Genomic DNA, 24,178 nt, shown 5'->3' with positions numbered 1-24,178 from the left:
GCTGCACGAGTGTATCCATTAAAAATGCATGGTGGAGGGAGCTGGGGGCCGCTGGGGAAGAAAACTGATACCTGGCTCTCCGGAAGGGCATCAGAGTACCAAGGTGGACAAATGGCATCTAGAGAGAAAGAACGGGATGGAGGGTGAGGGTGAAGTGAATGGTGGAGTAGGCGATGTTTTTCCCTCAGACAGCACACTCTCAAAACGCTGATCTCAACTTGTGCGGTCTTCCTTCTTGTTCTCATTGAACCTTATGTATGTATTTAAAACCTAAGGACCATGTACACTGTGTGCATTTCTCAAACCTAGCGCTGTAGCTAGTCTGCATTTGTCATTAGTTCATGGAGTTGAAAGTTGTGCAGAAAAATGTGCTCCTTCGAAATTGCTGATCTTTGACTGTGTAGCTAGCATGTTCGTTAGCTCAGGCGCTAGTAGTACGTTTATTAAAAAAACATTTGCGCAATTGTCTTTTTATTGAATGCACCCTTGCCTTGTCACTCTCCTTAAAAAGAATCATACACAATTTTTTCTTTTTTATGTCACCACATTTAGCTGTTTTGAAACTTTGCGACAGGGCCAGAAGCAAAACAAATTTCTGATGACACAGCAATAATAGTGACTCTAGTGAGAGAAAACAAAGCAGATTTTTACTGCCTAAACTCTTCAATAACAAATCAATTATCCATAAAGGAATGGATCACTTAACTATGCCCATGAAAAAGGGCAGTATGTGATTAATTTGAATGCATTGCTGTAGGCTAGTTTATGTTTTTCTTATTACTGTAAAATCAGTTGTGCGTTTGTCAGTCCTTTTAGATTAACTTTATGGTGTTTTCTTTGTAGGTTGTACTAATGTAGTACTTTCACAAGATAAAAGTTCTGTTTAAGTGAATTGCAGTATTATACTTTCCTCACAGCGGCCTCTTAAAGCTTTCATTGTAAGAAAAGTGCTGTTAGTCACTACATTCACCAGATAAATCTGTCAAAAATACAGGCGTGTGTGTGTGACTGATGATTAGTGTGTTGAGATTAGGGATTTTTCATGGTGTCAAACTTGTAGCCTTGCATGTTAAACTCATTAAGAAATCAGAAAATAGCGTTACTGTCCAATATGTCATTGAATTCTTACAGTCACATTTGATTGATGTGATTTAGACTTAAGAACAGTTTGTCTCTTCTCACATATTCTCAACTTTCTTTCTATGATGCTAACGCTTTCTATATTCCACGTTTCTTTTGGGACTCACTGTTTTCTTTTCTTGGTCTTGTCCATCTGCTTCCTATAACACTGGGGCAGTCTGATCTGGTTTGCAGAAACCCCCTCAGACAAATCTGACATTTATTCACATACAAGTAAAGTAGTCTATTTTTTTTTCTTCAACAAAATAACCCCACTAAGAAAAAATTTCCCGGCCCTGGTTCAATAGGGTGGTCGAATCTGGACCCAATTAAAAGGAGGACCCCCTAAATTTCCTTCACACCCAGCTTGAGGAAGACCCCAGATTAGAGGAATATTTTCCTTATTGCCGACTTTACTTTTTGCGGAATTCCTTGGGAAAATAATTGAGCCCATGTGTGCTCGGTATTCCCCTTTTTGGAAGAGTGTGGATACAAATGGCGTTGTTACAGCCATCAGGGCGGGCACATTTTTTACAAATCTATTTTTCCCTTTCCTCTTTTTCTTCATCTGGCTTTTCAACCACAATCCTTGGAGCGTTGTTTGGAGTTAATAGAAAAGGACTTCTTTTTTTAAAGTCAGATTTCCATGTTGGAAGATGTGGAAGCTAAATTGAGATCAAATAAACAAAGTCACCTGTGAGTGATTTTAGCTTCTAATGAGACACACGTTCACTAGTTCACATGTGCACACACAAAGTCACACTCGCACACATTCACCAATTTGATTAGCACTAAAGCAGGTGTTGGTATCAATCCCTCAGTGAAATCCTGCATATGCCTCCACACTGGCACTTAATTTGTATCCAAATATACACACACACACACACACACACACACACACACACACACACACACACACACACACACACACACACACACACACACACACACACACACACACACACACACACACACACACACACACACACACACACACACACACACACACACACACACACACACACACACACACACACACACACACACACAGACTCACCAAGGATTAGCCTCGGCTTCTCATAAACTCTGTGACTCAACAGTGAGAGCTTGTGTTCTGCTCCCCTATGCAGTGACCCATCATCCTCCTGCTCCCTCTGGCTTTGTGAGTGCTCTGCTCTAACCGCGAATGAATAGCCACTTGTTCAATAAACCTGGTACGCTGCTTGGATATCATAGTTGTCTGCACGGTATTATTCTAAGTGCTAATAATAAGAAAAAGCATCAGGACACTGTCTGTCTCTCAGCTGACCGCTCTCTACCTGTGAGTGTTCTGTGGAGGTCTGACTTTGATTCATGTATTCCTAATTGTAATGGACCTGCATCCTCTAAAAACAACATGCCCATAATTCTTATGCACACACACACACACACACACACACACACACACACACACACACACACACACACACACACACACACACACACACACACACACACACACACACACACACACACACACACACACACACACACACACACACACACACACACACACACACACACACACACAGGTAATTGTGCCCACCTGGGAAAACATCATTTAGTCAGGCGCCCCTTCCTTCTACTAACACTGCCCTTACAGCATGTGTGTGTTTTTGGGTGCATGTGTGTGTGAGTTAATCATGACCTCCTTTACCCTTTGGATGCTCATTGATCCCAAATTGCATTTGACTATGAACACTCCCTAAGCCCTAAACCATCCAATTACAATACAGTGTTTTATAAGCTTAGCAGTTCAAGGCTATGAGTAAAATGACTTCTCCCTACTGAAAATCACATTTTACCTTTATATTCCTTGGTTGTTTTGTCTCCTGTGGTAGAATGCAACTATACCATTTACTCAAGTATTTGAAAAAGGTACTGAGGGTACTTTCCATTTGACTATACTTAATACTTTTACTCAACTTCATTTTCAATGTAAATGTTGTACTTTTGACCTTATACTACCTTTGTTTAAAGCTTTGTTTATCAGTTTATTTGCAGATTTATATTAATAATACACAATATTAAATAAACTAATCAATTGCTTTTTAAAAAAATTATTATTAAAGGCAAAGTTATCCAGCACTTAATAAGGTATTAACCATATTGACCAGCAACAACATTAATTAAAGTAATGTTGTATTAATCCAATAATATCACATACAGTATATCATTCTAAGATGGACCATTTTGTATGGTGGGCACAATACTTTTGCTACTTTAAGTATATTTTGATGCTCATACTTTTGTACTTTTAAATTAATATTTGTACACTGGTATTGCTACTTTTACTTGAATAAAGGATTCGAGTACTTTTTCGTGCAGGTTAGAACATGTATATTAGTGATTGTATTTACTGTAACATAATCACCAAAGCCTAGGCTGACAGCCACTGTGTTAAGGTCACATTCCTTAACAGTCTGCTGAGTGTAAAGTACTTTAGGCAACATAAATCTGTGTGTGCAAGCGAGCACTTCAAGGCTTGAGACAAACACATTTCACAGTGACATTTATTGTTCATGTGCTGTGGCTCAGGAGGAGGAGAAAAGCACCCTGGCAGGGATGGATAATCATCTGTCCTCTTGTCTCCTACACATTTACGCATCACAAGTTCTGTTCAATAAGAAGAGTTGCAATGCTTCTAAGCCTCTTTCTCCATATGGCATTATTATTATAATAAATTGATATGTTTCCTCAATGTATACACTGTAGAAACTGGCAAAATGTGAAACCAATAGACGGCAGAACTGTCGTAGCATCAACGGTAAACTAAAGGGGAAAAAAACATTTTTCAGCTTCTACATATTAGGTCAAATAGACTAAGTAGTGGTGCATCATATAAGGAGCCATTTTATGTATATAAGATGCAGCTGATTAATTTTAAAGTCCTTTTCAACGCTTTGAACAGTACAAAGACTACTGATTTATTCATCTTGGATTAAGGGCAAACATCTCAAAGAATACTATCTCAAATAACTTACAAATAACACCAAAAGTATGAGCATGCCAATACACATGTGATCTGGGTAGGCCGCAGCTATCTTTGGCATCTCTGCTCTGGCTGGTGGCCGCTGTGCCAGGCTGCCATACCATCTGATACAAATTGACACCATCATCAGCTGTTCTCTTACATCAGCAATGTTTTTGAATGCATGATGAGATTGTGGTTTTTACATACTTTAAAGCAACCCACTGGTGTCAAACTCTCAGTATATGTTCACAAAAACACAACTGGTGGAAAAGTCACAGCTGCAGTTTTTTGCCACAAAGCTCACACAGGTTGAATGTCCACTTCCTGTGCTCCATTCAGTCACAGTTCCTTAATCTTCAAATATGCTTAAGCGTTTTTATTCCTCCCTCCCTTCCATTTCTTTCTCTTGCTGCTGTTGTTGACGTTTGTTAAAGGGAGTCTTCGGCTGCCACCTGCTGGTTCAACTCTTAAGAGGTAGAAAAGTACAAATGTTGTCTCCTTTTGTAGAAAGGGTTGGACATCAGTGTGCAGTCTTAAAGTTAAATATACACTTTGCATTTAAATGTTTTCCCAAAACACTGAGGGACCTGGTAATGATGTGATTTCTTGTCAGATTCATCCATTACATTTCATCCATATACCAGTCCTGAGTGCAGCAACTAAAAGTGATGTGTCTCATTATTGTTGTAAGGCTGCCATCTTCTGGTCAAAAATGTCTGGTCATATAATGCCAAGTCATCCTAATAAAGACTAACTTTTATTTTAAACAATTATATTCTTCTTGACAAAAAACATGGATAAAACAGAGACATGTGGGGCTCGGTTACCTTCTTACAGTACAGAGTAACGGTATTAAGCTGACCTTAGTCATGAGAGCAGCAGCATGTGTTTGTGCTACACAATTTGGCAGGGTCTCGGATTACACAACACAAACTGGCTAACGGATCGATAAAGAAAGACTTAGGAAAGATGCCATGCCATGCAAATAGCAGACATGTCAAGTGTAAGTCATGCATTTTTTAACCATTTGCATGAACACCAAAGCCACCCATCAATATAGACATGAACATATACATGCTAGAGCACCTTCTTCACCAATCCTTCTACAGTTTATTAAATTGGTGATATGAACACAGCCACATAGAAGAAGAAGCACAGCAGATGTATTTAAAAAAAAAACATATCGATATATATCCCCAAAGCTGGCAGTCAAACTCTGAAAAATGCTACTTCTAGCACTTGTTGTACTAATAGAATACTATTTGTATATCCTTACACAACACCACTACAATACAGTACAACCCTCCTCAGTGAAACATCATCTGGGCTTTTTCACATGACCTTGAAGAGCAGCCTGCTTCACATTCAGTTTATCTTTGTGCCACCTTTTACTTTTTCCAGCAGAGCTTGCCAAAAAACAAAAGCAGATGACAACAGCTACGTATTTTGCTTATAAAAAGACGCTCCCCAAACCGCATTCATTTAGACCTTTCACCGTCGAGGCATCAATAGATGGCAAAATGAGGGCCTTTTTATTTTTGCTGGTTTTGCTGCCCTGCCTGTTCGTTCCAACCACTCTTGATGTCCCAGCAAGTGAAAGAGTGGAGACCAAACTCCTCGTTTTTGTGACTGACAAAAAGCAACCTCTGGACCCCGATACAACAGCAGAGGGGCCCAATGACCAAACCAACACCGGCCCTGACGTTTGGACGGAGTTGAGGATGCTGAGAGACATGGTTGTGGAGCAGAGGGTGGAGCTCAGGAACATGGAGGCCAGGCTGAGTGAGACAGAGATGCATGCAGACGAGCAGAAGGTCGACCTGCTTCTCACTCAAACCAGCCTGGAGGAGCTGAAGAGAGATCACGCTGCCACACAGGAGAGACTGAAAACAAGTGAAAAGCAAGTGGAAGAACTCAAGAAAGTAAACACAGAGCTGGGGGTCGCTCTCGAAAAGCAGGCTGCTGAACTTTTGTCCATAGAAACCAGAGTGACAGTCGGCGGTAGTCAGCTGCAGCTGCTAACACACAAGATGGAGGACCTGAAGGCCCAGAACACAGCTCAAGAAGTCCAACTTACATCTGTATCGGAGAGGATGAACACCATTGAGAGCCGAGTGGACATTCTGATCAAAGAGAGTGCAAAGGTGGCCTTCTACGCTGCTTTAACAGACTCACTTGTTGTAGGGCCTTACAATACTCCAACAGTGCTAAAGTTCAGCAAGGTCTTCACCAATGTTGGCAACGCCTACAGTCCGACCACTGGCTTCTTCACCGCACCTGTGAAAGGAGTGTACTATTTTAGATTCACAATATGTGGTTCTACAAAAAAGGGCCACATGGGAGTGAAACTCTTTTATAATGGGAGATCGGTAATGTTTAATTTGCAAACCAGGTATACTTATTCTTTTGAGTACTTGTCAAATGCTGTTACTCTAGAGCTGAATGTGGGTGATGAATTACATTTGGTCCTACCAGAAGAGAATGCAGTGTATGATAATTCAAACAATCACAGCACATTTAGTGGCTTCTTGCTTTTCAATATGTGAATGAAGATTGAAACAATCCATTCAAATTGAACAAAAAGAGAAATAATTTGCTATTTTCAAATCATTGTTTTGCTAATACGACTGTGATTTATTACATACAGTTACTTTACGGGCCTTCCATGACATAAACAATCAAAAAATACAATTTAAATCTGATTTTCGAATTATTTCTTAAAAAGGACAAACAAAAAATGCTGTCGAGAGCTGATTCCTTAGGACAGAGTGTGATGCAGGTCCAAAGCTTTCCCAAAAACACTGTTATACTTTGTCCAAAAGATGGCAGTGTTGGATGCTGCACGAACAGCAGGCTGTGTCAGGGTTGGGCCTTGGGAGTAAATTGGAATACAATGACATGTAAATGGTAATGCATCATATAAGTGATGGCTGTTTTCTGCTTAATTAGGCCTTCAAAAATAACAAAAGATCATTATGTTTATGTTTCTTCATTGCCTCATATATCTATCCAATATTTTTGAATAAACAGAGAGATTAAATATAAACTGAATACACACTGTTTATTATATTCTTAACACCATTATACCGCATTAGCCAACACACCCCTGAAGGAAAGACATGCCACTATCAAGTGATCTGCAGGAACCATGAGGGCAGATGGGAAACTTGATGGAACACAATGTGATTTTTTCTTTTTCTTTCCTGGACCTTTTTCACATCACAGTTTGGGCATCCGTCCAACAAAACAATTAGCAAGTATGGGAATCCCTGCCCTGCTCTCATGCAGTCTCCTCCCTCCCCTTTTATATCTCTCTTCCTCTCTATCTCTCTGCAGCTGGCCCCAGCAGAGAGGCGGCCAAGTTTATTTTCTCCACGGTGGTCCCTTTGAGGTGGCGGCGAGGCCCCTGCCACGCCACAGCTGATGTATTAGGTGAGGGTCCTTGAAGAGATGTCGGTGGGACTCTTTTATTACTGCAGCACTCCATCTTATTGTTCCTATTAAAGGACACTTGGTGTTTTCTTTTTCTAATGCCTAAAATGAAGTGATCTAGTAAAAGTGATTAAAGTCAACCACATCATTCCAGTCACTGGAAAGGTAATGACCTCTGAAATAAAATTAGCACATGAGCCTCAATAATAATGTAAATATCTCCATGACGACTAAGAAAATACAAGTTTGCGAAGGCCATGAGTTGCTTTTGAGAGTTGGTAGAGAGTTAGCATTGTTTTCAAATCACTATTAGTAAATCATGAACGAGACTTGCATAGCATTAGTGATTGAATAATACTATCAAATTAATGTAGTTTACTGTTATGTTTTGCTTACAGTTGGGAGCAGACATATTCAGATGTTTAATAAAGCAACATATATCTAAAAAATATTCCAATACAAAATAAAGTGCAGCATTTGAAACCTAATTTAAAATACAGAAGTGATGTTGGGTAAATGCATTGAAAAGCAGATTATTATGGAGTTGAATGGCTGAAGTCAGTCTTGGATTATTGGATAATCATTAATGTGGAAATACTGTATAAGCAACATTTAACTCCATGGAGGAAAATGAGGTCATGTCCTAATATGTCTGTGAATTTGAGGGTTACACTATAAGATAAAAACATTTCACATGTTTCAGAAAAAAACACACTGGGGGTGTTTAGGCTGATTACTGAAGGAATATAGATGTATAAAATACTTGATATATATTTAGATTGTGTACATATATATATAATCTTGATTATGTCTGTAACCTGTCAGTTAATCAGTTACTGTAATCTGTCAAACTGGTTTCTTCAGTATATTGATATAACAATGCATCATATTTGATTTCACTCATCAAAAGTTACCTCTAAAATATGATGTAGGTAGCATAAAATAAAATGATAAATACAAGTACATGCACATCAACATTTAGATGTATTTTTCTTTAATATGCAATGTTGCTTGTCTTTAAGAAAATACAATTGCATGTCAGGTATAGCGCTGTGTTTGCATTTGACCAGTGACTGTCTCTGTAGCATGCACCTCTTGATTCTAAACTGCTATTGAACAGTGAAAACCAAAGCAATGCTCTTTGCTCCCAAGTCAGCGTCCTTTTGCCTCTCCATTGACACCGTTGATGGTGTCTCTGTTGAGTTTGTTGATACATACACATATCTGGGCTTTTGGTTGGACAGAAATCTAAACTTTAAACATCACATTGAAGTTCTAACAAATAAATTGAAATTCACTCTTGGCTTCCTTTACAGACTTAAATGTTGTTTTTCAATTTCTTCCCGTAAAAGGTTGGTCTCTGGCTTATTCCTGTCCCAGCTGGACTACGGTGATACAATCTATAGATTTGCCTGTCCCACTGTTTTGGCCAAACTTGACCCACTCTACCATGCTGCACTGCGATATATATCAAATGCACCCTATAGGACTCATCATTGCAAACTGTATAGCCTAACTGGATGGTCCTCACTGCGTAGGATGCAGCATTGGTTTTTATTAAGCCATTTTAGGTAAGCTTCCACTGTATATTTGTGCCAGATGTGTTCCAGTTTGTAACTCTTACAACCTCAGATCCAGTGCCTGGATACGGTTCCAGGTACCTGCCGTGCGGACTGAGGCTGGAAAAATGAGTCTTTTTTATTATGGTCCTTGGTCTTGGAATGACCTTCAATCAAGCCTAAAACTGATTGTCCCAATATCCTCTTTTAAATTGAAGTTGTCTGAGGTCCTTACCACCAGCTGCTCTTGCAGTAATAAGTAGTGCACCTTTCTTTCTGTCCTAAATGTGCACAATGTAGCGACTGCTTTTTCGTCTTTTTGTTTTCTTAGTTGTGTGTTACAGTATGTGCTATGTGTAACGTTGCATGCCTTCTTGACCAGGTCAGCATTGTAAATGAGATGTTATCTCAATGCTTTTTATCTGGTTAAATAAAGGTTAAATACAAAATAGAGTATGACATGTATATACAGAAAGGAGGACAAATGAGAGGACGCGTGTTAAAGAGAAAGAGAGGGGCGGGGCCGCGTGTCAGACTGCATAAATAAATGTCGGCTTGATGTAAACAAAGCGGTCATAACCCGAGCGAATTAAAACAATTGGTTTGGGAGGGATTAAAAATCAGCCCGCAGGTTTTTCTACAACTTTCATAATGTTCCAAATATTTGCTGACCTCTTACAAATCGCGTTGCTCAGCCCCTCACTGCTGATTGGCTTAATCCTAAATATGGCTATCCAATCAGTGCACTTCAGTAACTGAAATGTGTATATCTACAACTCTCATTCGACACTCATTTGGAAGTTGCATTAGAAATAAACGTGTGTGGTTGTCATTAAATAAAGTCAAAGGTTTAATAAAAGCATTGACTAACAACATGTTATATTTAGATATTCATAAATATATCAATTAGCTGAGATATATTTTTTTGTATGCCGTTCACTTCCCCTTCATCCATCAATTGGCAGGGTGGTAAACTAATTTGTGACTTGTTTAAACTAAGAGCACTAACTCCTTTAAGGGTCTCAAATAATCTTTGAAGAAAAACGTTTGTTTATGTAATGACAACCACGTCCACTGTTATCTTTTAGAAACAACAGAGGGATTTATCTGCACTGATGCTCCGGTGCTCAGGTTATCCTGAAGGAGTGAACTGATAAGAGGGGTTACTAGGTCAAAGCATTGGCCCACACACGGTAATAAACAGGAATAAATGGAATACAAAAACATTCAATACTCAAGGTGTAAAAGTGATACAAATATATTTTATATACATGTAATCTGTACAACCATTTGAGACGGTGGACATTTTTCATATGCACATCCTTCATAATGCAGCCGCCACAACAGGCCTGCATGCGTGAAAATGCGTTTGAAGATTATAAAAAAGCAATTTAAAGCACGCAGTTTATCTTTGGACCAGCAAAGACAACAATGTGTGACGTATTGCATTTAAATAAAATTCAACTTGTCTTTACGGGAACGAAAAAGAGATAATATTCTCTGTTATTCCCACTCAAAGTCTGCGGAGATGAGACGTTCATGTCAGTCACAATGTTTCTGGTTTTTTCTCGGTTCGTCAAGACGCCGTTGTTCCACATAACCTCGTTGTATTGTTCAGCATCTCCTTCAACTCGTTCTCCGGCTTACCTGCAACCATGAAAGGCCACGTCTGCGAGGAAAAATAAAATCAATTAGGGCCAGCAGTTTCTTAGAATATTAATAAAAATAAATCAAGTTATTAGATTGGAAGAAAAAAGACACAGAACCATAATGTGTCATTTTATCACCTGCGGATATCAAGTGCACATAATAATTGCCTGGCAGGAATGGACGATATCATGCAGACGTTCATGCATTAAATAAATACAAATGTTATGTGATTGAGATCTAATCGATTTAACAATAAATCAGTGTGTCTCCTAAATCAGAAGAGTTGTAATCCCAATTGACATTAGTGAAGCTATTTTGAGCTATTATCAACATATCAAGGCCAAATGTTGTATGCCTCAGAGCTTTCCCCCCCCAAAACAATTGTAAATCTCATACATTTGTGGCCTATGTGTGCATTTAATTTTTGTTATGGTAAAAATACATTTTAGACAGAGCTCAGTAAAAATAATTCAAATGTTTTGCCTAAAAACAGTCAGCTGAGTTGTTGCTCTTCCTCTCTCATGCACCTGCTTCACTTATCTATCACCCACATGTATCACCTATACATTGGTGTAGCCTGGAATACAAAAATATCAGGGACTGAAATATTATAAGGCAAAAAAAATAAACCCTTCCTGCTCAAGTCGGCCTGTAATACATTTATACTTCACTTCAGTTCCCTCCTTCATACATTTATTTTTAAACATAAATAAACGTTCAGCTGAATTTCCCCTTCACCCAGTCTCACCAGGTTAACGGGGTGGATAAATCCGTTTTCATATTTGTCGTTGGCCAGTATCTGCCGGAGGTGCGCGATGTAGCTGGACGCCAGGCGCAGAGTGTCCAGTTTGGAGAGCTTGGTGTCCGACGGTACCCATGGTAAGGTGGTCTTCAGGCGAGAGAAGGCTTTGGACAGGACCCGCATCCTGGCTCTCTCCCGGGCGTTGGCCGCGTTCCTCGGCCCATGCTTGCCCTCCTGCGGTGCCCCACCCTTGGATGCCTTTTTCCGGGACGCTTTCTTCCGTTTCTTGCCCGGTGCGTCTTTTGCGCCCTCGGAGTTGGAGCTCTCTTCCTCGCTCTCGTTGGAGTCTTTACTGGAGGAGCCAAACTTTAGGATGCCGTCCAGGAGCTCGTCGTCGACATCGCTGAGAGACCCGGTGGACATGGTGAACCAAAAGCAGCGCGCTTAAAACATGGGAGCAGGAAGCTGTGGCCGGACAGGAATGAACAACCACGCGCCTCAGAGATAAGTTCATCAACTGCAAAGTGAGCGTGAACAGAGCAGAGAGGAGCAGGCTTTTTATCCCCATCGTTGGGAGGGCGTTACCTCATGCTGGGAGGAGACATGGAGTTGATCTCATGCTGGTCCCCGAAGTGGTCCAGGACCCCAAGGGACGCTGGATAGGTCCCCAGGAAAAGGAGGATTATATCGTTTGTTTGAACCGTAATTCAAACCAACAATTAGGAGTAGGCCTTTCTATGAGGAAAAAAACTGAAAGGATGAATTATAAATATATTTGTCCGTTTTAAGAAGTTCAAGGGGTGCATTAGCCCCAAGCTTGTTTTTCAGGTCTCAGGCTCAAAAATGACATTCCCAGAACAAATGACAATAACTTCTAAAAGGGGTAAATTAATCATATTTTTTCTCAAAACAATGATAAACCTGTGAGTTGGATGTAGAAAAGTCAGAATCAATATAGATTTTTTTATTTTAATGTAAATTATATTGTCCATCCAAAAATAAACCATTACTTATGGTGAAAACCACCCTTGAATGATGGGATCGGAGACTAAAATCTTTAAGAATCTAAAATATAACATATAAGTACCCTGTATCAAGATTGATGCAAAACAAGTGGCATTTGACCTTTTTGGAGAGGTTTAGCAAAGAAAACCTCCACCTCTGGGGTCATTTGGGTTGAAATGGGCGTATTTGCCGTTTATCTGGAACCCATTGGTCGATGTTGATGATTGACATCTCTTTTGAACCGTTAGAGCCAATAGAATCGAAGGGGAATTTCCACATACACACAGGTTACCATTGATAAATGATAGCTATGCCACGCAGTTTGCCCAAAGCGAAACCTATTTTACGCTCTGAAATCTGAAAACTGAAATCTAGTTCTATTGCTGATGGATTATCAGAAATAATTTCAAAGTGACACAGACACATTGGATTAACCTGGATTAACCTTCAGCAGCGTTGTTATCGTTGCCATTGAAGACAACTTCTGATCAAAAAACAACAAAGGTAATTGCTACCTAATGCTACGTGGTGTGATGTCTTTGTTAGCTTCTCATGTCTTGAGTTCGGATGGGTCAGTAATGATACCAATACCTGTCGAATCTGTGCAATCTCAGTTTGCTAATCGATATCTTGTTTTTGCAGAAAAGTAATAAGGGTATTTTAAAGTGATTTCTGTGCTAAGTGTCGCTCAGGGCTAATTCAGAGCCTTTGTTAAACGTATTACCCTTATGTGTTGTTTTGCTAACAGTGGTTAATATTGTCTGATAGCTGAGTTTCTTCCCGTTAAGTGGGTATGACACATTAATAGGTTTTTAACAACAAGTCCTCCAACTCATACGACCAAATGGGTCGATTGTTTAAGCCCTTATTACGACCAAATATGTCGTTTGTTCAAGCGCTTAATACGACCTATAATTACGTTTTAAAATTGTCGGCCTCTAGTGCTCCCGTTCAATGCAAACGTTACAGAGGGTTGTTTATTCACAAATAACCCTCTCTGTAAAATCCTAAATTGTAGGATAGTTTGGCCATTAAAACGCGTTATGATTAGATTTCTAGCGAGAAGTATATATTGTACTTTTAGAATCCACGTCCAGTCGATATGTAGGATCTATAGTTTGATAGATATTACGAAGATGATTTGAGGTTTCGTCAGGAGAACGTGTATATGCGGCAAGCTTCCATGTAAAGTTACGGGTTGAAAACAGTATTTCCGGTCTCGCCGTTTTCATAATAAAACCAATGATCAAATGATTTAACAGTGATATCTGCACTACTCATCCACTAAAAAACATCAGTTTATCCTAGTTAATTATACGACATTAATTGGTTTAAATTGTGTACAATGCTTTTGTGTTTTTCCCATAGGTTTTTCTCTTTCGATTCTGAGAGACACATTTCTGTTTTCAGAGGTTTTGAAATCACGCCGCAATGCACGTCGGGATATGGTGTTTATGTGATATGAAATCGGAAAACATGAACAAAATTATAATAATACTTTATTCCGAGTGTTCTTGCTTTTCTCTTTGAAAGTCATCACATAACGGCATTACAATACACGGTTCGGCTGCATTAAATATTACATATCTGCCCTAGATATGTATTTATAGAGCCCTGATCAGAAGACCTTTTGACAAACTGGAAGAGATGCCGCCAAAACTGAATACGTGACGTGGACCATAAATATATCAACAATTAAACAACATCTTCCATTTATTTTCACACAATACGTCTCCTTGCAGTATCAACACTAATTCGGCTGACTTTTATATTTGATCCAATTAGTAGATAGTCTGTATTTACACCATAACGGTGCACAGCTGATAGAAAGGGACTTTTTTGTAGTTTTTAAAGATATTACTGATTTTCTGAACTACCTTTCCAACTCCTCATGCAGTTGACTGTTACAGGTCTATACAAGTTCATGGTACAATGCATAAGCTTCACATCGAGAGACTGAAACTGTATTTTCCTTTAACGTTCTGTTTTAATTTCACAATAAAGTTTATAGTTATATTATGTACGATATTATTATGTTTTATTAACTAGACCACTGGTCTAAACCGCACCTCCTAGTGGTTAAAGCACGTTATTGAATTTAGTTGTTGAATAAGTTATATTTGATGAAAACATTTAAATATTAAGAGTAGCCTACATACAAAATAGGGGTCAATGATAGAAATATAGAATGGAAAATATCAAGAGGATACTGTAGTGATCTCTACAATAAAACAGTTTAGTGCAGGACGTCCAAAGATATTAACAGGAGGATGTGCAAAACAGACAAACTGATAAGGCTGAATTTTACTCAGGTGTAACTAAAGTCTGATTTAAGGGTTGTTTATATTTCACATCATTAATCAGAATCTGCAAAGTAACAAAAATAAATGTAGTAGAGTAAAAATACCAGGTTAACCTCTGAATTGTAGTGGAGTAGAACAAAGTAGTACATGCTGCTGTAACAAAAACATTTCCCAACTTGGGATCAATAAAGTATCTTAACTTAAGATGATCGATGGCTACTGCCATATTTGCTAAATGTGCATCTGAACCTTGACAAGTGCATGTTTCAGGCTTATCAATTAACAACAGGAGGGGTCACAGACATAAGACCAGCTGTTAAATAAAGCTCTTCTGACCTTAGCTGTCATGTGGTATTAATGCTGCCCATTATGGACACAAGCAATTTTCACCCATGTATTAATTATATGTTTTAAATTTGATAACACCAATGTGTTTGTATCCCCTAAACCTCCAGGGATGTATACAGTTTAATACTGGCAACTTCTAATTGTGGGAAATACGAAAACGTCTTTTAAAACTACATTTCCCAGTAGAGACGTGCCATAGAACATGTTGCGAAACACACAATAGCCAGCAAGTGTAATTCTGGGGGGGAGGGCCGGGCTGGACCCGTCCAAGTCCAGTTTTGGATAGTCTGGCGTGGTTCCATTCCATTTCAAAGAGCTGTTTGACAGCGTAACCTTGTCGCACTGCCACTCCAATATCCAATCACAGAGCTTGAGGGCTAATCACGGGGTTTGTAAAGCAAGGCGGATGTTGTAGTCCCAAACGATAGCTGGGGATTCTGGGTAGTGTAGTGTCTTCGGAAACTCTGTAGTGTCTAAACTCCGAAAAAACAATTTGTTTCTCCGAATCGAAGGTTAAAAACACAAAAACATTGTACACAATTTAAACCAATCAATATTGTGTAATTAACAAGGATAAACTGATGTTTTTTAGTGGATGAGTAATGGAGATATCACTGTGTAATCATTTGACAGTGTGGGGAATACTTCCGGTTTTATTATGAAAACTTCGAGACCGGAAATACTGTTTTCACCCACGCTAACTTTACATGGAAGTTGCCCCATATACAGTACACGTTCTCCTGGCGAGACCTCAAATCATCTTCGTATATCTATCAAACTGTAGATCCTACACATCCACTGGACGTAGATTATAAAAGTACAATATACACTTCTCGCTCGAAATCTAATAAAAAAGCATTTTAATGGCCAAACTATTCCACAATTTAGGATTTTCCAGAGAGGGTTATTTGTGAATAAACGACCCTCCGGAGCGTTTGCAATCGACAGGAGCATGTTGTTTCTTACACGACCACTAGAGGTGCTACACTTTAAAACGTGACTCTGGGTCGTATTTAGCTGCTGAACAATCGACCTATATGGTCGTTTTTTGTCGGAGGACAGGCTGGTTTTTAAATATTAAGAAGCCCTCAGACGCTGTTTCCTGCAGATGATGCGTTTTCCCCCCCCGCCGGTGAGGGGATGGGGCTTAACAGGTTAAAAAGTGTGGGCCATACAGTTTGAAAAAGTTAGACTCAATCTGTGATATTCACAGTTATTTTTCAAGGTTTCAAACGTTTGACCTTTGTTCACCATTAATGGCCACAACCGATGTGGTTATAAATATAGCAGACAAATATTACAGACAAAGAAACATATTTTAATTGTGATGGTTCTACTGATGTCTTTTGACTTGGTGCAATAGCCACATTTTGTTGCACATCTAAAAAACTTAAGAAAACTAACCTGTGACCACTTTTTCTTAACTTTGGACAATATGATTTTAATATGTCATCTTATATGTAATTGGCATAACGTTTATTCTAATAACCTCGTGAGATCAAAATACTGTCTTCTATAGTCTTCTATAAAGAAATTGGTTTACGGTTCTTGCCATAAATCTTACATTATAATTAAAAAATATTATAAAAAAGGTCCTATCATCAAGACACTTTACTCTAAGATATTTAGATTTTACTTTACAATTACAAATCCAAAAAGTGTTTGTTTTAAGCGAGTTCCACTTACAGGGCCCACGTAACTTTCAGCACATCTTGCCAGTTAACAGGATAAAGTGCAAGGACATGGGGGTGCCACGTCTCAAATGGCAAACTGGCGCCTTGGTCCCCTCTGATGTAATGGATACTCGGGACCCGAAATCCTCTGTTTGGCCTTCCACATCATTCCACACCGATGCTCCAAACAAATGGGACCTGGAGCTGTTAAAGCGGGAAACGGTGGGTTAATAGTACTGATGATAGTCAGGTATGTGTTGCTGACTGAAATTCCTAATTGCTGGTGATACTGAAAGACTGAAACATTTGCTGTTTGCACGTGTGGCTAAAGCTGCACATTTGCATGAAGCTGCAGATCTCTTGGGAATGTGTGTGCCTTTGCCTTCACAGCTGAAGCGTGTGCAAAGGATGAGAGGTGTGTCTCTTGAGAGCTGACCTTTAACCCCCTCGCTTCCGGTGTCACAGTGCATCCAAACAAGCACCAGCACTATATGTTTTAGCCATAGAATTGACACAATACTTAAAAACACTTGTGTGGAGATACATCTTAAAACAAAAAGATCTAAAACGGGAACACATTTGGAAAGAAAAGCGATAAGGCACTACACAGAGCGGACAAAAAGAAAGAGAGAAATGAAAAGATAGGTGAGGGGATGGAGGGAGAGGAAAGAGAGCAACGAGGGGGCTTAATCTCCTGGGTGGGCTGGAAATCAAAGCACTCTGTGGAAAAGTAATAATAGAGTCTGGTAGATTGATGATCACCTCTGAGATACATGGATCCACCAGGGAAAGGGAAATGAACTAAAATAGCTAAAAAAACAGAGCACAATCGTGTTTTTCTTCCCTGTACGTCTATAAAACACAGTCCCTGATGTACAACAATCATGACTCAAACTTGCACTTGCCAGGGCTAACTGCTTTTCATGTGAGAAAAAAAAATTCAATGAGTGTTTAGAAAACCTTCACATCGAGAGCCCCGGTCTCACACACTGTGTGACATGAGGCAACAGGTGGAGAGGGGGGTAATGGTGAGAAAGACGGGGAAAGAAAAAAAAGGGACCCTGGCAGTTATGGAGGGACGAGGTGCTAATTAGCCGGGTTGGGTTCAAAGGTTAGGCTGGTTGTGTGATGTCACCACAAAGGGACGGGTTACAGATGTTGCTCGCAGGGCCACCGAGGGGGGGGGCACCTGATGCCTCCGGTCATCATCATTTCTCTCTCTGTCACACACACACATGCACAGCACACACACCTTTGTTAAATGCTTATGTTGAGAAAGGAGGAATTTATCAAGTGATATTGTTATTGGAATGTCCTGTAAGAGAACAAATAATATTGTATGACAGAACTGAAAGTTATTTATTTCATCCTAAGTGACAGCGGCCCACATTGTGTTACTAAGGGGATGCAGATTGCTTCTGATTAACACTGTCAGTACCAACACATTTTATGGGCCCCTTTTTCGTGTGGTTGATCTTTAAAAAATACTGTATTTATTCTAGTCCTACAAGAAACAGGCACTTCATCACTTAAGAGCCAACACAGCCATGGACTAAAGGTTACATGGTCAAAGAACTCCCTGTTGCTGTGAGTTTTGACAGCCTATATTTACCGTCACCACAACTACACCCATGAAAAAGACAGAGGGCTGACACTAGAGCCCCTCCTTTCTTTAACGTATGACAAATCAAAGACCTACTATGCAGGAAATAAACCAAAAGTAACATTAGCAAGTATTGCTTAAACACTAATAATGCCCAACGAGAGGCATGAAACTTCTTATGTATAAGAATCTCTAATACTACTGTATTTTTATTGTAATTTGTTCTTGATTCGTTACAAAAAACATAGATATAACACTTTAATTTGACTTGCAAAGCACAAAAGAGTTGCAGTGGTCGGGGGAAAGCTTCTTTTAGATATTAAATGAGTAACAAAATAAAACATATAAACTGAAAACAAGGAAAAGCTGCAGTTGAGGATTAAAGCTACTGTATATTTACAGTGTTTCTTATTCCTAAAATGTTACTTGGTGATTAAGAAAAAGATGCCTCTATCAAATTGTGGTATCTTCTGACAAACTTTCCAGTCAAGTTAAGCAGTTAATACTGCTTAACTTGTCCTTTTTTTCTTCACCTAATTTATCAAAACTAAAAAGAAAAGAGCAAAACATCACAAGGACAACACAATACAGGAAGGAACCATTACATATTGTCAGGGAAAAGAAGGATAATATAAAGCAAAATATTGTTTTATTTATTGGCAAAACATTCCACTTGTGTTTTTCTGTGACATATAAAAATGGGAAAAATATAGTTGCTTGCTGGTTTTAAAGAGCTGAAAGAGAATGCAATCTTTGAGTGAGGCTTGGGGTGAGAAAAACATCATCCATCTATGTCCAAGCACTCCAGTTCCCTGTCCCTTATCACAACCATACTCCCCCAACACACACACACACACACACACACACACACACACACACACACACACACACACACACACACACACACACACACACACACACACACACACACACACACACACACACACACACACACACACACACACACACACACACACACACACACACACACACACACACACACACACACACACACACACATTCACAAATGTGCGCACTATTTAGTTTCCGCCTCAGTTCAAGTACCTCAAAAATCAAATCAAAGTAAAACAAAGAAAGGTTCCAGAAAGTGCAAAGCAGGGAGTGGAGCAAGCCAGAGAAAAGAAAAAAAGGATATGACGGACAAACCAGGCAATGATAGAGAATTATGACATTTTTTTGGGAGTGGATTTGTCATATTATTTTTTCAAAAAGACTAAAATCCTTTGATATTAAGTGACAGGAACATCCGGGGGGAGGCAAACAGTGATTTTCCAGAAAGAGACTGATATTCTGTCACAGTGTCGGTTAATGACCTGGAAGTCTTGTCCTTGCAGCTTGAGGGAGTTGGAGTTGGTTAGTCTCTGGAATGTGTGCACACATTATCTGCATAAATGTGTAAATATGTGGTTAATGTATTGGGTTTCACAATGTGTGTGATGGATGTTGAAAGAAATGGTGGCAAATGATGGAGAATCATCTCTAATGTGCCCTGCTGGGGTAATGTTTTACTCCTTACCTCAACGACCAATCAGAAGACAGGAACAACAGCATGTTTTGACTTGAGCAAACATGGTGTTGTCATTGTGCTCAAATGTTACATCATCCTAAATATAAAAAACGAAATAATAAAGTTGCTCAGTGGTGCAAGGGGCCCAAAACGTTTAACTGCAGGGTATAAAATAACCTGCATTTTAATCTTTAGCATTCATCAACCAATAGAGAAGCGCAACGTGGTGGTTCACTGAACAACTATACATTCCTTTTACAACTTTTAGTCCACAATATTTAAGGGTCTTTTCTGATTGGAGAACATATTTTTTGGGCCCAGTTGCATCATGTGACAGACCAGGAAGTTGTCATTCCACGGTTTGGCAACTATGTCAAATGGATTCAAAGACCACTTAACAGATTTTCACTGGAGCGTTTGTTGTTAGGTATTTTCCAGCTTACGCCTGCACAGTTGGAAAACGGGCTGTTAAATAAACACAAAGAGCACAGCGGACAGACAAAAAGTAGCTTTGACAACTGTCTCAGAGTTAAATGGACAGATGGAGGTCAGAAATAAATTAATCGTTGGAAATGTGAAGAGAGAGAAAAGACACAAAAATACATGGTGGATATTTCAGAAAAAGATACATATATATTAACATGAACTGACTTTGTGGCTAGCCATTGCTACATTGATGGCTGGCTCCAGAATAGACATACACACAACGCTTCTTAAATTGTATTGGCTTGAACTTGAATTGGCAAAGTGCCCAAAGTGGCCTGTCGGAAGTAAGTGAGACGTGATGCAGCTGCAGTTTGAGTGTGTTTGTGTGTTAGCATGTGTTCTGCTACAGTATGGCACTTTTCAACCTCTGCTGGAACCTCTGCTCTTTGTGGCCTGGTGATCGGATGCACAGATAACAAAAGTGTGTGTGTGTGTGTGTGTGTGTGTGTGTGTGTGTGTGTGTGTGTGTGTGTGTGTGTGTGTGTGTGTGTGTGTGTGTGTGTGTGTGTGTGTGTGTGTGACTCCTCAGCACTGGGCATCAGGGCAGTGTAGGACAGTGCTGGGTTTCAGAGTTAAAGGTCTGGTCTCTGTCACTACAGGCTACAGTTTATAAACAGAGAGGGAGAGGATCTCTGCACAGTTTGGATGTGTGTGTTTGTGTGCGTGGTTTAATCCGAACTCCCAGCACCCTACTAAATCCTTCACAGCATCCGTTTGAACCCCCCCCCCCCCCCCTAACTGTCCCCACTACGGACTCCACTGTCTGTTGTTGGATGTCTTGTCAAATCCTTCTAGCCAAAACAAATAAAGTAAAAACAGTTGAGCACAAACAAGCTTTTCAGCCAAGATACAGCCACACACTTGATCCTGTTTAAATACTGATACCTGTATTTCAAAGTGGTAGTCAACTTTAAATCTATAGGCCAGATGAAACTGCAATATATGTTTGTTTGGCTCTTAAAGGCCCAGTGTGTAATATATAATCAATCAATGTTTAATTATATAACCCAATATTACAAATGTTACATTTGTCTCAGTGGACTTCACAGTTTGTACATAATATCCAACCCACTCTCTTCAGTCTGTGTACAAATGACACGACTTTACACATTGGAAATGCGTGCAATAGATACGCAGAAGTCCAATTTTGCGTGCATATGATATACGCCCAACCCGGTATCACGGCAAGACGTGAACATGTGACAATTTACCATGCTGGGAGACGTGAATATGTCACGATTTCGTCTCTTCAAACATGACAGTTACACGGTATTGTTAACATGGCACAAATACCCGGAAATGCCAAGCAAATGCTACCCCAACGGTCGGTTGTTATTGTCAATATTAATATAATAATGATTTCGATTTCGCCGATTTTCTTGTTGCCCCAGCTGGTCAACACCTCTTTTAGCAGAAACAAAGGCTACATTAATGTATTAAATCGATGTTAATTCATGTGTGCGGTTGTGGAATTAACGAACGTGACGTTGTGCGATTGCGTTGCCAGGCAACAACTTGGCTTCATGTTAATTTAATATAGATAATTTGTTTCGTAGATTATTTGGGCCGAGTACAATAACTTCAGTTTTGGCCGTGTTTAACATCAAAAAGGTTTAACGTCATCCATGTTTTTAAGTCCTTGAGGCAGTCTTGAATTTTATTTAGATGATTGGTTTCATCAGGCTTGATGGATAAATATAGTATCATATCATATATATATATCATATCATATAGTATCATCCGCATAACAATGGAAATGTACAGAATGATTCCTTATAATATTGCTTAACGGAAGCATATATAATGTAAACAAAATAGGTCCAAGTACTGAGCCCTGTGGTACTCCATGGCTCACTTTGGTTTGGATGGAAGATTCATCGTTGACACACACAAACTGAGACCGTTCAGATAGATAGGACCTAAACCAGCCTAAAGCAGTTCCCTTTATGCCAACTAAGTGCTCTAGTCTTTGCAATAGGATATCATGGTCGATAGTGTCAAATGCAGCACTGAGATCGAGCAAAACAAGAATAGAGACAAGTCCTTTGTCTGAGAAGGTCATTTGTGACTTTAACCAGAGCTGTCTCTGTGCTATGATGTGTTCTAAAGCCAGACTGAAAATCTTCAAATAAATCATTGTTTTTTAAGTAATCACACAACTGTTTTGCGACTGCTTTCTCAAGTATTCTTGCTGCTTTCTCAAGTATTCTTGAGAGGAACGGAAGATTAGAAATACAGTTGCAAGAAAAAGTATGTGAACCCTTTGGATTCTCCACACATAGCGTTGTGTGTTCCTTCCAAACAACTCGACTTTGGTTTCATCTGTCCACAGAATATTTTGCCAGTAGTGCTGTGGAACATCCAGGTGCTCTTTTGCAAACTTCAAACGTGCAGCAATGTTTTTTCTGGACAGCAGTGGCTTCCTCCGTGGTGTCCTCCCATGAACTCCATTCTTGTTCAGTGTTTTACGTATCGTAGATTCGTCAACAGAGATGTTAGCATGTGCCAGAGAATTCTTTAAGTCTCTAGCTGACACTCTAGGATTCTTCTTCACCTCATTGAGCATTCTGCACTGTGCTCTTGCAGTCATCTTTACAGGACGGCCACTCCTAGGGAGAGTAGCAACAGTGCTGAACTTTCTCCATTTATAGACAACTTGTCTTACCATGGACTGATGAACATCAAGGCTTTTAGAGATACTTTTGTAACCCTTTCCAGCTTTATGCAAGTCAACAATTCTTAATCGTAGGTCTTCTGAGAGCTCTTCTGTGCGAGGCACGGTTCACATCTGGCAATGCTTCTTAAGAATAGCAAATTCAAAACTGGTGTGTAGTTTTTATAGGGCAGGGCAGCTTTAACCAACACCTCCAATCTCGTCTCATTGATTGGACTCCAGGTCGGCTGACTCCTGACTCCAATTAGCTCTTGAAGAAGTCTTTAGCCTAGGGGTTCACATACTTTTTCCACCCTGCACTGTGAATGTTTACATGGTGTGTTCAATAAAAACATGAAAACATATAATTGTTTGTGTGGTATTAGTTTAAGCAGACTGTGTTTGTCTATTGTTGTGACTTAGATGAAGATCAGAACACATTTTATGACCAACTTATGCAGAAATCCAGCTAATTCCAAAGGGTTCACATACTTTTTCTTGCAACTGTAGGTCTATAGTTGGCTAAAACCTCTGGATCGAGGTTGTGCTTTTTAAGAAGAGGTTTTATCACTGCTACTTTGAATGATTGTGGAACATAGCCTGATAATAAAGACATATTCATAATATTTAATAAATAAGTGCTAATTAATGGAAAAACATCCTTTAACAGCTTAGTTGGAATCGGGTCTAATATACACGTTGATGGTTTAGAAGAAAGAATCATTGAATTAAATTGTTCAAGGTTTATGGCTGAAAAGCATTCTAGTTTACTATCTAGTGTAATATTTGAACTTACGTTTCCAGGAGCTGTTGATAACACTATACTGGTCAAAGGCAAGAGGTCATTGATTTTGTTTCTAAGAGTAACAATTTTATCGTTAAAAAAGCACATACAATCATTACTACTGAGTGCTATGGGAATAGAAGGCTCAATCGAGCTATGGCTCATCTATTAATGAAGAGTAGTAGGCTGCTCTCGCTTTACGCAGTGCTTTCTTATATTCATTGAGAGTAATATGCCAAATTAAACGAGATTCTTCAAGTTTAGTGGAACGCCATATCCT

The 24,178-nt window shown here is 39.4% G+C and overlaps 2 protein-coding genes across 2 annotated transcripts; one reads left to right on the top strand and one right to left on the bottom strand.

Moving 5' to 3' along the window:
• Positions 1-5,634: 5,634 nt before the first annotated feature.
• LOC117439597 (uncharacterized) lies at positions 5,635-7,243 on the top strand. Its single transcript, XM_034075580.1, has one exon. The coding sequence runs from the start codon at positions 5,653-5,655 to the stop codon at positions 6,676-6,678; it is 1,026 nt and encodes a 341-aa protein (XP_033931471.1). The 5' UTR covers positions 5,635-5,652; the 3' UTR covers positions 6,679-7,243.
• A 3,122-nt stretch (positions 7,244-10,365) lies between these two features.
• tcf21 (transcription factor 21) lies at positions 10,366-12,042 on the bottom strand. Its single transcript, XM_034076230.1, has 2 exons — positions 11,522-12,042; positions 10,366-10,792 (listed from the first exon to the last, which is right to left on the bottom strand). The coding sequence occupies exons 1-2, from the start codon at positions 11,936-11,938 to the stop codon at positions 10,700-10,702; spliced, it is 510 nt and encodes a 169-aa protein (XP_033932121.1). The 5' UTR covers positions 11,939-12,042; the 3' UTR covers positions 10,366-10,699.
• Positions 12,043-24,178: the final 12,136 nt, after the last annotated feature.

The sequence above is a fragment of the Pseudochaenichthys georgianus genome, chromosome 24 (assembly GCF_902827115.2).
Source record: "Pseudochaenichthys georgianus chromosome 24, fPseGeo1.2, whole genome shotgun sequence".
NCBI lineage: Eukaryota > Metazoa > Chordata > Actinopteri > Perciformes > Channichthyidae > Pseudochaenichthys > Pseudochaenichthys georgianus.
Note: the sequence above shows the minus strand (reverse complement) of the source record. Positions and strands in the feature narration are given on the sequence as shown.